Below are 13,484 nucleotides of genomic sequence, written 5' to 3' on the forward strand. Positions count from 1 at the left end.
ATTTAGTGCCCGTAGAGCTAACGAAGTCAATTTATTTTCCCTTCAAACTTATAAGAATAACATCTCTTTTTACAACCCTTTGACCAGGATGGCTCGTCAATATAACGAGATGGCAAAGAGCAACCACTTACTTGTGGACATATTCTGTCGCAACATCAATAAATTCATTAGTGTCGTTAAAGACATCCTCCATCGTAGGTTAAGTGCTGACCCTTGTGGTCCTGGTTAACGTTACGTTAAATTGGTGTCGAGGAACTTATTATTATTATTATTATTGTTTTTTTTTTTACTATGTTACCTTTGTTAGTTATGAGCCTTTTATTGATGTAACATTAATTTTGCAGTGTGCACATGGTTTTACATTAGAATCCTGTTCATAACTATTAGTTTTAAGTTTATTTTTGTAAAGATTATAATGTGTTTTGTGCACCAAATAAATAAAAATAAAAAATAAAAAAATAAAATAAAGAAGACATCACGCGAGAAGAAATAACAAAGCAAAAAAAAATACCGGGCGCCTACTCTAGTAATTGCATAAGTGCACAGGTTACGCTTGGTCGCGGGACGGTGTCCAAAAATTCAATTGTTATAATAGTTTTTATGTTACTCTTTCATCCACCATCCACCATGAAGTAATTTCAAGCAAGAGCCTACCAATTCTTAAAAGGCCGGCAACGCACTCGCGAGCCCTCTGGCATTGAGTGCCCATGGGCGGCGGTATCACTTAACATCAGGTGAGCCTCCTGCCCGTTTGCCCTCTGTTCTATAAAAAAAACAAAGTATTGCGCGTGTGTGAAATCTTGGGAGGAATCCATAACAAAGTAGCAACACTAGTAATGGTTTGGGTTGTTCTTAAATAAAAAAGTGTATTTAAATTATAATTTATTCAGAATATTTTACAATTAAATATACAAATGCTGCAGATTCACATTAGTGACCATACAATGTGGTAAATATATATATATATATATATACATAAACATGGCAGCGTAACGTGGAAGCTCCCAATACATCAAATTATAGAAATTTATATAACTTACAAAAAAATCGTAACATTTCTTAGCAGTCAATGAAAAGCACCATTTTAAATTTTGGTCAAATGATGCATTTATAATACATACGAGGTCGTTCGTTCGTGATATTTGCATATATTATAATATTGCGTTTTATAATTAGAAATAACAGCTGAAGTAAAATAGCACGATTTAAAATGTTGTGGTTAAAATTATTCTCTAAGAAGACGTGTCGTTACAATTTTACGTTTCGGTGGCAAGTGATCCACAATGAAAAGTTTGTCTCGCAAACTCAATCGAATTGTGCCGAGTGCAAGTGCAACAATTTCTAAACAGCTATTCAAAATAATCATGAATTTGGATTTTTGCAGGAAATAACACAATATTTGGTGAAATTGTATTTTGATTAATGTCATTCGGATCGCTTCTATGTTTGCCTACAAACTACATAACATTCCCTTACATATGAACAACTTTTGGAGTGCTTTTCCCTCGGAGCCAGTTCAGAAGCACCGTGGGAGTGCTTTGAGAGTCACGGGCTGAAAATATAAAAGCGCTTTGTAAAGAATAAGAAGATACACTCAGGCCTCGGCTCAGTCGAGCCATCGTGCGAGAGAAAAGAAACCACAATGCTGCAGATAAAAACTCACAGAGGGTATGTTGAGCCTGGTTCAGTTGCTCTCTTGCCTGAGGAGGCAGATTGGCAACGTCCTGCTGCAAGAGCCTCAGACCGAGCTGCCGCTGCTCGCTTTCGTGTCGGAGGCGCACGTCGCGACTGTGCTTCACGCTGCGCAGCTCGGACAGCCTGCAATTCATTTCTCAATCACGCCAGACTGAATGGCAAAGAATACGACATTTGCGGAGGTACTTACTTGGCTTGTAGTTTCGGTTTGTCTCCGTCGGACTCACAGATACTACTACTCCTAGATGTTTGCGCACGATGTACGTCGGCGAATTGGGATTCCTTTTCTATACTAAAGCTGGGCAGTTCAGATATTGTATCTTCCCTTAGGTCGATCGAATTATCGAGGCCGACAGACCCGTGATGCGACTTGAGTTCTTCGTAAGAACGCAAACTGTCGGACAGACGCAGTTGTAATGTATCTCTTTCCTCCAACAGTTGAGTCAATTCCATCGTCAGTTCTTCGCAGCGTACGTCTCTTTGGTGAAGCATGTACAGAGCCAAATCTAACTCTGCTCTCGGGACCGCATCTAGTAACTCGTTATTCATCGTTGTTTCGCGATCGCTAGAGTCTTTAGTGTCGGAAGCAAAAGTAACGTGTTTCTCTATTCTCGTAGAGGCGGCTCGCAGTGTCGTCTTCATGCTTTCGATTTCATCTTTGAGCGTTACAATCTCTAACTCCTGACTTTCCAAGACTAGTTGAGTTTCAGCCGCTTTGTTTGCGTATTCTTCTAATATTTTATTCAAATCAACTATTCGTTTATTGAGGTTTGTGCATTCGATAATCTTTTCATTTAGCGTTTCAGATAATTTAACTTTTTCCTCATCTGATTCTGTACGTAATTTCTGATAATGTTCGGTGTTTTCGTGCATCTTCAACCTAAGAACTGCCAGTTCAGACTCCTTTTCATAAGTTAAGTCCTCAATTTTTCTTTCATATTCCAAGAGTTGTTTTCGCACAAATTCAAATTCGTTATTTCTATCAGCGAGACTAATTGTATAGTCGTGCGTTTTTTGGAAGATTTCACTTTCTTTTTGCTGAAGAGCTTTACCCAGTTCCGATATTCTTGATTCATAACTATATTTAAGTTCTTCTATGCGTTGATTCAAACTCTCGTTGACGGATCTCGTAGCCACCAACTCAATTTGAAGAGCGTTGACAGTCGTGTCTTCGTCGTGTTTCTCACTTTCGCTCCTCATGTCAGTTATGATCTTTTCGTATTCCTCTTGTTGTACTAAAAGTTTGTTTTCATGTATCATTTTTTCATCTTCCATTTCAGATCGCAATATATCCAGTTGGTGCATGACATCTTCGAATTTAATTTGTAAATTATTTAATTGTATTTCTTTCTCTTGTAATTTATTTTGTAGGGATGTAACTTGTTCTAATATTAAGATCTTATTTGTTTCCTCCTGTGTGGATGACTGTACGCTCTCAAGAAGTTGCTCGTATTTACTCTCAGAGGCATTTAATTGCATTCTCAAATCTTGTTCATTAGATTGGAATTCGCTTTCCCTTTGTGCTAAATGTTGCTTCCACAGTTCCGCTATTTCAAATCCCCTTTGATCCATAGCAGTCGATACTGACGACCGTAACTCGGTGACCGTTGATAATAGTTGATCGTTTTCTAAATTCAACTTGTCAATTTTCGATTTAAGTTCAATTATTTGACCATGATTACTCTCTGTTTTAGAGTTTTTTTCAAGTTCTATGCTTTCATTGCGACTTTTTACTTCCTCTAATTGAGCTTTTAAACTTTCGCATTCTTTTTCAATTATATCATTTCTGTCGGAAAGTGTAATATTTTTCCGTACTTGTTCCAGATTTTGTTTTTCCTGTAATAGTTCCAACTGTAAAGCTTCAAGAGTTTCTCTTAAAGACTTTATTTCCTTTAAATATTCTTGATTCTGAGATTTAAGAGCTACACTTTCAGTTTCCATAAATGTATATTTTTTTATCAAGTCTAATTTATCATTTTCGGCTTCTTTACAAGAAGCCTTTAAATCTTCGTTAATATTTACTAATTGCAGGTAACGATCTTCTGAGGCCGAAATATCACAATGTAATTTTTGAGACGTGACAGATAGATCATTATTTGTATTGATAAGATCCTCTATTTGTTTTTTAAGTAAGTCACGATCGTCATTTTCCAAACATTTTTGACGAAGCGTTATCACTTCTTTGTTCAACATAGTAATTTCACCTGACAGTTCTTCTTTTTCACTTTTAACAGCGTCAAGAAGCCCTTGCAACTCATCGTTTTCTTTCTCAAGTTTTAATATGTCCTCTTCAAGTTTTGAATCTATTTTTGAAGTCTGAACATTTTCATGCTGAACTTCAGAGTGATGTTGTTGATTTAAAGATATTTTGTCATTTGCTTGTTTAAAATTATACTTCCACAGTTCCAATTCATTGTCCATTTTCTCTTTCAACTCTATTAATCTATCATTTGCATTCTTTAGGACTTCATTCTGTTTAGTGAGCGTTTCTTTGTCTTTTTTCTCCTTATTAATAGTGTCGGTAAGTTCTTGTACTTTTTTCTCCAACATCTCAAGATTGCTAGATAACTCACTCTCAATAGCCATATCTAACATCGATGAGTTAGATATCTGTTTTGATATTTTTAATTCATTGGCCAACATATCGTTCGCATTTTTAAGTTCTTTTAATTTTTTAATAGCCCTTAATAATTTATTATTAGAGGCGTCAAGTTCTTTCTTTAACCTATCATTATTATCCTGGAGTTGTTTTATTTCCTGATTTAATTGTGTAACGCCTGGAGTAACATCGTATATCTCTTCGCTCTCTCCCAGGCCCCAGCCTTCATCTGAATTAAATGGATCCACTTCTTTACTATCGCCAGGATTGGAGCAAATGTAAGCTTTCTTTGAGACAATCAAAGGTTCTACAGAACCCTCCGATTGTTGAGTTGGCTTTTCAGAGTTAGTTGCGTCAACTTTTTTGAATGTATTGATTTCTTCATAGTTTATTTCAGCATCTGACAGTATCTGAGATTGCAGCACTGACAAAGATTTTTGTTCGCCGCTTAACTCTTCAATAGTTGACGATATTGTCATTCCTTCTGTTTTAGGTATATTCATCTCAAAAACTAATTTTTTCTTTTCAATCAACTGCTTGATTTGATCTTCTTTTTGGGTAATTAAAATATTAAGCTCACGAATGTTGCTCTTTAGCGATTCATTTTCTTGCGACAAGTCTTGCAGCTGTTGAAATGATTCTTGAAGCTTTGCAGAAAGCTGTGCGATATTGTTTTCTGCTGTGCATTTCAAAGAGTGATTATGGGCTTGCAATGTCTGTATTTTATCTATTTCTTCGGTAATTTGACTATTTTTACTATTAATGACGGAGTTTAATCTATTGATTTCACTTATATATTGTTCAGTATAATCTGGACTTTCGGGATTTTTGTTTGACGATTGTTCCTTCAGTTTTGAATTTTGTGTTGATAGTTCTTCAAGATTGATGTGTAGGTTTTCAATTGTTATCCTATAATCATGAATTTCACTTTCTAATCTTTGAATGTGCTCATTTAATTTTTCAACGTTTTCACTGAGATGTTTCTTTTCTTTTATGGCTGCTTCAATTTGGGTATTAAATTCTGCTTCCACGTCGTCCATTTCCATTTTCCTTTGAGCTAACAATTGTTGATGTTCATTGTGTAATTTTTTCAAATTAGATTCAAGATTTTCAATTTTTTGTTGGAATGAACTATTTTCAGCCTCTAATGACTCTACTTTAGCCGTTTGGTTTTCCAAATTAGAACAATACTGTTGTAACTCTGAATTATTTTTCTGCAACTTCAAGAACTCTTCATTTATGTCGTGTATTTTATATTGTAGGTTTTTATTGTCATTTTCTATTTCATGCATCTCTTTTTCAAGAACCCTATCGTGATCCATTAAAGCGGCTAAACGTGTAATCAACTCATCTTCTTGGACTGTGTAATCGCTGTAAGATTTTTGTTTTTCTTGTAATTGCATGTCCAGTTGATCCGCTTTTCTCTCTAAAGATTGTCGTCTATTTTCCATCACAGAAATACTTTCTTCAAGACGATAAATACGGTTTTTATATTTATCTAATTCAGACTGCAAATTTTCAATATACATATCTCGCTCCTGAACCTTCGCGTCAAGTCCGAATTGCAATTGATTTATGTTTTGATCCTTACTATGGAGTTCCGTGGTTAGATTGGCTATTTGCATTTGCTTTTGATCGATTTCAGACTCTAAACAGGTTATTTTAGTCAGTAGATTTGAGTTATTTTTCAGTTCTATTTCATACTCTACAAGTTTATTCGTTAGACTTTCCATGTTCAAATTTAAGGTCACATTTTCGTCTCGATTAAGTTTTGCTTCAATATTGATGGTATTTAAGGAATCGTTTAATTTTATGATTTCCTCTTGAGCATCATCATATTTTTTTTGTAAAGATGCCAATTCTGACCGCGCACTGAGAAGATTATCTTCGAGAATATTCCTTTCAGTTAAAATTCTATTGAGTTCTTCGTTTGCATACTTTAACTTGTCTTGTAATGCTGGAACAGTTTCGACTTGTATCATCGCTTGTTCGTACTGTTCAGATTTAATTTCAAGTTGTTTTTGCATATCGTTAAACTGATTCTCTAAATCGGAATACATAGCAGTTTTTTTCTTGATGCTTAAAGCAAATTTTTTCAATTTTTCGATTAATTCCTTATTTTTATTTTCTAATGCCGTTAAGTCACTTTTAGATGTCTCTTCGTGAGAAATTATTTCTAGTTTCTTCTTTAGTTCTTCACGTTCGGTCATTAGCTCAGAGAAGTCGTGTTCTTTTTGCTGTAACATTGTTCTAAGCTTTTCATTTTCAATGGACTCTTTTCTAAGTTGCAATTTTATTTCATGGATTTCTTCATCTCGGTCTTTCGCCTGCAACATAACTTCGGCCCACTCTTCTCTATGCTTTTGTTGTTGCCGTTTTAACTCGTCAATTAATTTTTGGTTCTCATTATGAGTTTCTTTTAATTTCGAGAGCTCCGAGTCGAGCAATACATGTTTGTTCTCGAGTTTAGACTTTATAGATGCCAATTGAGCCTTTTCTTCTTCCAGAGTTCGTAACTTTTCTTCGCATTCGGACAACGCATTTTGATAAAGTAATATTTGTTGGTTTAAAGATTGAATCAGTTCCACATTTTGATCATTCGCTTTTTCCTCTTCGAAAAGTTCTATTCTCGATTTGAGTTTCTGAGAGATGTCATTTAGTTTAGTAACTTGATTGACATATTCGTTGATATCTTTATCTTTTTGCTGTAATGTATTACTGTAATTAAATATTTGTTTCTCATATTCGCCCAACAAATTCTCTAATTCCTGAACTTTTGCATCCCGAGAATTGACAGCGGCACTAAATTCTCTTTGGAGGCGTTGGATTTCCTGTTGCAAAGGCTCGATCGTGTCCTTGAGGTGTGTTTGTTCAATTTTGTCATTCATCATGGTATCATTTTGTATCTTAAGGTATTTATTTTCTTCTGACAGTTGTTTGATTTTAACTTCATATGCTGCATTACTTTGCGTTAACTCACTCTGTTTTTCTTGGCTTTCTTCTAGCGATAATATCTTCATTTGACAATCTGCTATGTCGTCCTCTCTCTCTTTAATGATATTTTTTAATTTCAATATTTCTTTTGTCAACTGTTTCACAGATTTCGCTCCTTTCGAGGCTTTGTCGCCCACGGCTTTATCGTCTTGGTGAATTTCGAGAGGATTATCAACCGTGTCTTCGGCTGCGATAAGTTTAACTTCGGCGGCTTCCTTGACTATGTCGAGCCGTTGATTTTTCAACTCTTCTATTTGAGAGTTTAATTCTTTATTCAGATCAAGAAGTTCTGCTTTTTCAAAACTTAACTGGTCGATATTTGTCTGCAAATTACGACATCGGTTTTCTAAGTCTTCGATGTTCTTATGAATTGTAATATTTTCTGTACATATAGTATTCATTTTTTCCATAACTTCTTGTCTCTCTTGCGAAAATAATTCAATTTTGCTCTTTAGTTCTTCATTTTCTTGCATAAGTTTGGCAACACTTTCTGAACCGAGTGGTGGCTCAGTAGACTCAAAATTGTTATCGTCCGCTTTCTCTGATTGAATTCCTTTATTGTATTCTTCTATTTCTAGCTTCTCTTGTGTAGTTAACGATTCGACGATCTCGATCGATTCCGCTGAGCTTACTTTTTCGGCGCTTAGTTTTTCTAATTTGTCAGTTAAATCTATATTTTCTTGGACATAATGCTCTAACTTCTGCAATAGCTCTTCCTTTTCAGTCTTAAGCGAGTCAATGTTTCTCTCTACTTGCTCTTTGTCCAGTTTCAGGTTTTCGACGACCAACTCCAGTTCTTTCTTGGCAGCGACAAGTCCATCGATTTGCTCTTCTAATTGGACCGATTTTATTTCAGAGCAGACTTGTTCGTTTTCAAGTTGACATATATCCGCAATTTTATCCTCCATTTCTGCATTTTTCTGTTGTAATATGTGTAACTCTGAAATAAATAATCACAATGAATACAACTCCACCGAAGAACACAATCAAAGAGAAGTACACTCTACGTGCGTTTTAAAAATGAAATTTTACCTTGAACTAAATCAAACTTTTGAGTCTCGAGCAAACTTATTGATTTCAACCTGGCTTCGGCTAAATTCTCCATCTCTACCATCTTCTTGTATATGTCTGTGTCGGTAACTGAAAAGTAAAAACACAGAAGTCGAATATCGAGAATCTTTTATATGGCAACAAGTGATTTACGTAAATTTTTGAAATAATAAAAATGCGAACTCACGCCTTCCGCTATCGTAATCCACCAGGTGCAATTGCAAGTTGCCTTTCTCCTCCTCCAGCTCGGCCACTTTCTGCGAGAGTTGGTGAATTTCTTCATTCAGACGGACGATCTCGGCGTTCGCATCGGACACCGAACCGAACTTGTCGATCGTCTTCTGCATTTGTTTAAGTTTTGACTTGCAATTGGCCTTAACTTTGATCATATTCTTATTTGCCGAATCTATCTCCTCAGTCAACAATGCGATTTGTTCCTGAGCCGCGTTCAATCTCTCCTCCGGGCTCCCGTCGACACGCGTCGTATCTTTAGTTTCACAGCGAAGGTCCGATTTTTCCGTTTCTATACCTACATCAACTTTTTCGAAAACTGGCTTTTTTTGTGATAAGAGCTCCGACTTCAATTCGTCGATGACGATTTCCTTACGGTCATTAGAGGAAGTCAATTCGCGAATGATCGTATCTTTTTGCGATATAATGTAGTCCTTCTCCAATAAATCCTTACTGAGCGCTTGTACGATCGTTTCTGATTTGGGAATGTCTGACTTTGTCGTCTTCTTTTCGGGATCTTGATTGAGGGCTTCCGCCGAAAGTTTACTCCAAGGCGATTTCATTTTAGAAGCAGTATTTCTGCCTTTTCGTGTCGGTACAGGACTCGCTTTTTTAGAAGGTGAAATAGTCAGGGGTGATTTTGCTTCTTTACTTATTGAAGCGAGTTGAATTTCTAGTTCTTTATTAGTCTGCCTGATTTCAAAATTCAATTGCTCCAATACTTCTATTTTTCTCGTCAGTTCTGTCATATCGGCTATTTCTATTGAGCCTTTTTCTTCCTCAGACTGTTGTACCGGTTCATCTTTGACATAGACTTTGGTCATTTCACTCAACTTGCCCTGTAATTCTAGAACCTCTTTCACCTTCGACTCGAGCTCTTCCGATAATCTTGAATTGGCCAAACTAATTTCAAATCGCGAATTTTCAAGAATAGCGTTGGCTTCTTTAAGACTTTTCAGTTGATCATCTTTGGCTTCTATGTCAGCCAACAGTTTCATCTTTTCCTCTTTCCATTCGGCTTCCATTGCAACAAAGTCATTCTGCATTTTAATCATCTGCTCTTTAGTATCGTCCAATATCTCCATTGCATCTTTTTCTGAAACATATAATATATATTGTGTGGTTAGACTTTGATCATAATTTTCTTAACATGAATAAGCATCATCATAACTCTTTTTTCCTGCTACTAATATAAAAAGAACAAAAGAGCCATGCCACTCCTCCAATTATAGATTTTTAAAGAATAGCTTTTTTAAATTTTATTTACCTTTTTTTGTTAAACTATCTGATATAATAGTAGTTGCTTTATTTTTTGCTTCAATGATCTGGTCTTTTTCATTAAGCTTTTCCTGCATGTCCAGAATAGTTGTCTCCATAGCCTTCATTTTATCTTGCACAATACTTAGAGCATTTTCTTTGTCTTTCACAATGTTCATTAATTTGTTAATTTCTTTGTCAGAACTCTGAAATGTACATACATTTTTAGTAACTTAGTTCTGAAAAGATAAGCATAGAGATATTTAATGTGGTGTGTGTGTGTTATTTGTTGTAACTATTCAAATATTGTTTTGAAAAATACTAAAAATATATTGTAAGTTAAATTTATAATTCTGATGATTATTTGTATACCTTTCTCAATTCTGAACTTTCATGAGTTAATTCCTTTTTAACAAGAGGTACCATCTTGCTCGGCCTCTTGCTTATCTCTTTGTATTGCTTGATCCTTTGCATTAATATCTCTTTTTGTTTCAAAGTGTTTGCTAAACTTTCACTTATTCCTGGAACTATATAAGCATTACATTAGGGAAGATTATGAAACAACATCTACAGCCATATGTATATATCTTTGTTTCAATGTTAATAAGAAATATATATATATAAATGTTTGCTAACTGTTAAGTGCATCTTGGACAGACAGCGTAGTGGAAGTATCTGTTGCAACAGAATATCCAGTCTTTTCACTCATGGTGGATGCCAATTCTGATTGATTGTCTGCATTATCATCTTCTGTAAAATAGAAGATAGAATCAGTGGAGGTTATTTTTAACATAATAACATCTATCTAGCTGGTATGGTAATTTACATACATATTACATATATGATTTCTGGAAGAGTTTCTAAGCAATTCTTTGTGAAACTTGTTGTTGTATACCTGGGACTAGTGTTAGACATGATGAGTAGGGTTCAAATTTAATGATGTGGAATAAGTGATACCTGTCTATCTTTTGTTCCATAATAAACATAATTTATTCTATTTATTTTAAAAACTATGGTGTTAATGAATATAGAAATGAGTCCTGGGCATAGCCAATTGATGCCAGACTTGGGCTATAAAAAGTTTAAAAAACACTAGTAGGGTGTCAAAGGAACATAGAAAAGTAGATGTGCTAGGACCTAAACTATTCAATAAGGTTTTTGACAAAATTCTTACAAAAAGCATAAGAATTAAAGACATAAATATAACTAAAATTGTAACAGACAAAAATAATAAAAAACAACAGACAAGCTTAAATCATAACAATACAGACCGCCCCTTAAATTACAAATACAAACAAGTTTGACCAAAGAAGAGGTGGACATTTGCAGAGATGTGACTCAGGATAGAGACTTCTTAAATGCATCCATTTTAATATAAACTTACCATAAGGCCGGCCCAACAGTTCAGCTGTGGCCTTTCTATGCTCTTTTATCCTTTTAGATACCAGAGCAGCATTTTCCAAACACCTTTGGGCTCTTTCAAATTTAATTTGTCTTTCTGCCGTCAGCTGGAAAGACAAAAGTTTAGCAAACAAGTTATTCATCTTACAGTTTTGTTAGTTTATTTAGATTATTCAATATTAACTTAAAACTAACAAAATTTTGTTAAAATTCTGTTTCAGTTGGATATATAAAAAAGCTACATATGATTAAGCTGTTGCCAACTAGAAATGTAGTGTCCTTAATGGATACCATTACTTTGGGTTAATATAACAATACATTACATTTATATTTAATGAAGTTTAAGCTCATAGATTTCATAATAATGAAGATTTGTCCTAATATCAAGTCACTAAATTTTATGTAATTTAATATGCAACAAATACCTTAGAATTATTAATGCTGCTTTTGCTCGTAATACTTGCCACATCACATCGAGACACTGCTAAATTTGAATCGACCTCAGATTGCTCCTTTTCGCCTGGATTGTCGATGTTTTTATTGTCCGACATATTTGAATATCTAGTGAAATCATGAATACGATAACGATTTTATAAACAGCACCCAATAACTATTTATAATGACTCGGCACTAAATTAAGGCAAATTTAAGGATTTAAAAGAGAGATACAATAAAAAATTAGGAATCAAAATATTTAGCAACCACTTGGCACTCAATCACTTGCCATTTTCTATGATGAAAGATCCACCGTCCACGTCAGCACAGATTGAATTTTCTATAGCACAGAGTAGAAAAGCACAGCAACAACAATTTATATTTTGTACATTGGCATTTGTCATCCTTAAATAACATACTTGACGTTTGTACTGACTAGTGGTTATCGCAAAGTGCAAATTTTATTAAAAAATATTTAGTATTTTGCAGATAGGATTTTAAGTAAATTATTGTTGTTGTTACATGATTCGTTAACTGAAATGGCCACTTCCCGTATTCAGGTATTTTAACACTAGGTTTTGTAAACAAGTTTTATATTATTGTTGCATCACGTCGTCTGTGTTGTCAATGGAACGTGTGACCTTATCAGAATTTATTCATCTTTTTATACTTTTAGGCGACAGCACGCCAGTTGTCGAAGACATTTAAGAAGAAAAACAGATTTGACATAGGTATAGCTGCTGAGCTGCCTGTTGCGTATAAAAAGTTTTGGCGTGAATGGAAGGTTCTGAAACCAGCAGCTGTGCATTTTATCCCTCAGGATAGCAAATGGAAGCGTGATGATCTTACTGGTGAAACCCTGCCAGTGCAAAATATACCTCTTCCCTTGAAACAGCCTCATCAAATTCATGAAGGAATTTGGGGTGGTGAGGCAGTAATTAAAGGTAAGTAGCCTGTTTTTCCCTATTATATATGTCACTTGTTTTAATGTGTGTTGAAAGTTTCTTTTTATTTTTGTAGGATTTCAAAAGCGTGATCCTCAAAAACGAAGAGTTCCTCACTACTGGGTACCTGTGCTTAAAAGGACTGTTGTTAAATCAGATGTCTTAAACACGCACCTGTCTGTCACAGTTACTGACAGAGCAATAAAGCTTATTAATGATCATTATGGATTTGATCATTACTTACTGAAAACACCAGCATGTGATCTGGCTTCAATGTTAGCCCTAAAACTAAAAAAACAAATCCTTATTGAATTAATGAATGGCTGTCCAAGACATGCCTATGACCCAGCCAAGCAAAAACAGATCTATGATGAATATAAAACATATTTGTCATCTGTAAGTAAAAATAGTTATGTGTAATATTATTTTCTAGTTAATATGTTACTGAAATATACATTTTTTAGTATACCCCAGAAGAAATCGAATGGTATGGCTTAACTTGGTACGAGGCTTTGTGTAAAGTTGCAAAAATAAAAGAAGCAGCAAACAAACCAATTCCTCTGAAAAATGTTTATAGAAAAAATTTAGTTGAAAAACTTAAGGCAGCAGGAAATGATGCAAAGTCATCAACGGAAGACATCACGTAAGTTATTTTGTAATATATAACAAGGATGACATTTTCATACTTTTAATTATTCTTACTATTAAAATTTAAAATACAAATGACAATGTTTCAGGTCAACAACATCCTGGCTTTCTAAGATGAATCCATTTGGAAAGAAAGATGAAGCTTAGTATTTTAGAGAAGACAGACATTATCACATGAAAATTGCTGTGTTGTAGAAAATTATATGGAAATAAATAGTTATTAAATTGAT

General features: G+C 34.6%; 2 protein-coding genes across 3 annotated transcripts; one reads left to right on the forward strand and one right to left on the reverse strand.

Annotated features, from left to right (window-relative positions):
- Window positions 1-869: 869 nt before the first annotated feature.
- Window positions 870-11,976, reverse strand: LOC110992844 (COP1-interactive protein 1). Of its 2 annotated transcripts, XM_022258815.2 has the most exons (10): window positions 11,653-11,976; window positions 11,211-11,334; window positions 10,463-10,576; window positions 10,199-10,353; window positions 9,837-10,032; window positions 8,526-9,665; window positions 8,321-8,428; window positions 1,886-8,228; window positions 1,664-1,818; window positions 870-1,552 (listed from the first exon to the last, which is right to left on the reverse strand). In XM_022258815.2, exons 1-10 carry the CDS (start codon window positions 11,776-11,778, stop codon window positions 1,473-1,475), a joined length of 8,541 nt encoding a protein of 2,846 aa, XP_022114507.2. In that variant the 5' UTR covers window positions 11,779-11,976; the 3' UTR covers window positions 870-1,472. The 2 variants fall into 2 exon arrangements, with proteins under 2 accessions (XP_022114507.2, XP_022114509.2); XM_022258817.2 differs by lacking the exons at window positions 10,199-10,353; window positions 10,463-10,576; window positions 11,211-11,334; window positions 11,653-11,976 and having other exon boundaries at window positions 8,526-9,667; window positions 9,838-9,967.
- Window positions 11,977-12,061: 85 nt separating this feature from the next.
- On the forward strand, window positions 12,062-13,483 carry LOC110992877 (39S ribosomal protein L28, mitochondrial). Its single transcript, XM_022258856.2, has 5 exons — window positions 12,062-12,222; window positions 12,339-12,606; window positions 12,683-13,002; window positions 13,071-13,249; window positions 13,344-13,483. The coding sequence occupies exons 1-5, from the start codon at window positions 12,202-12,204 to the stop codon at window positions 13,399-13,401; spliced, it is 846 nt and encodes a 281-aa protein (XP_022114548.1). The 5' UTR covers window positions 12,062-12,201; the 3' UTR covers window positions 13,402-13,483.
- The last annotated feature ends 1 nt before the right edge of the window (window position 13,484 follows it).

Source organism: Pieris rapae, chromosome 22, assembly GCF_905147795.1.
Source record: "Pieris rapae chromosome 22, ilPieRapa1.1, whole genome shotgun sequence".
NCBI classification, from domain to species: Eukaryota; Metazoa; Arthropoda; class Insecta; order Lepidoptera; family Pieridae; genus Pieris; species Pieris rapae.

What these genes read in the sequence shown, in the direction of transcription:
- LOC110992844 (XM_022258815.2), bottom strand. Translation starts at nt 11,778, where the DNA reads ATGTCGGACAATAAAAACATCGACAATCCAGGCGAAAAGGAGCAATCT. An exon ending in GGATTACGATAGCGGAAGGC is followed by an intron (nt 8,429 to 8,525) that starts GTGAGTTCGCAT and finishes TTTACTTTTCAG; the next exon opens with TTACCGACACAGACATATAC. An exon ending in AAAGTTTGATTTAGTTCAAG is followed by an intron (nt 8,229 to 8,320) that starts GTAAAATTTCAT and finishes TATTTATTTCAG; the next exon opens with AGTTACACATATTACAACAG.
- LOC110992877 (XM_022258856.2), top strand. Translation starts at nt 12,202, where the DNA reads ATGGCCACTTCCCGTATTCAG. An exon ending in TGGTGAGGCAGTAATTAAAG is followed by an intron (nt 12,607 to 12,682) that starts GTAAGTAGCCTG and finishes TTATTTTTGTAG; the next exon opens with GATTTCAAAAGCGTGATCCT. An exon ending in TCATCAACGGAAGACATCAC is followed by an intron (nt 13,250 to 13,343) that starts GTAAGTTATTTT and finishes ACAATGTTTCAG; the next exon opens with GTCAACAACATCCTGGCTTT.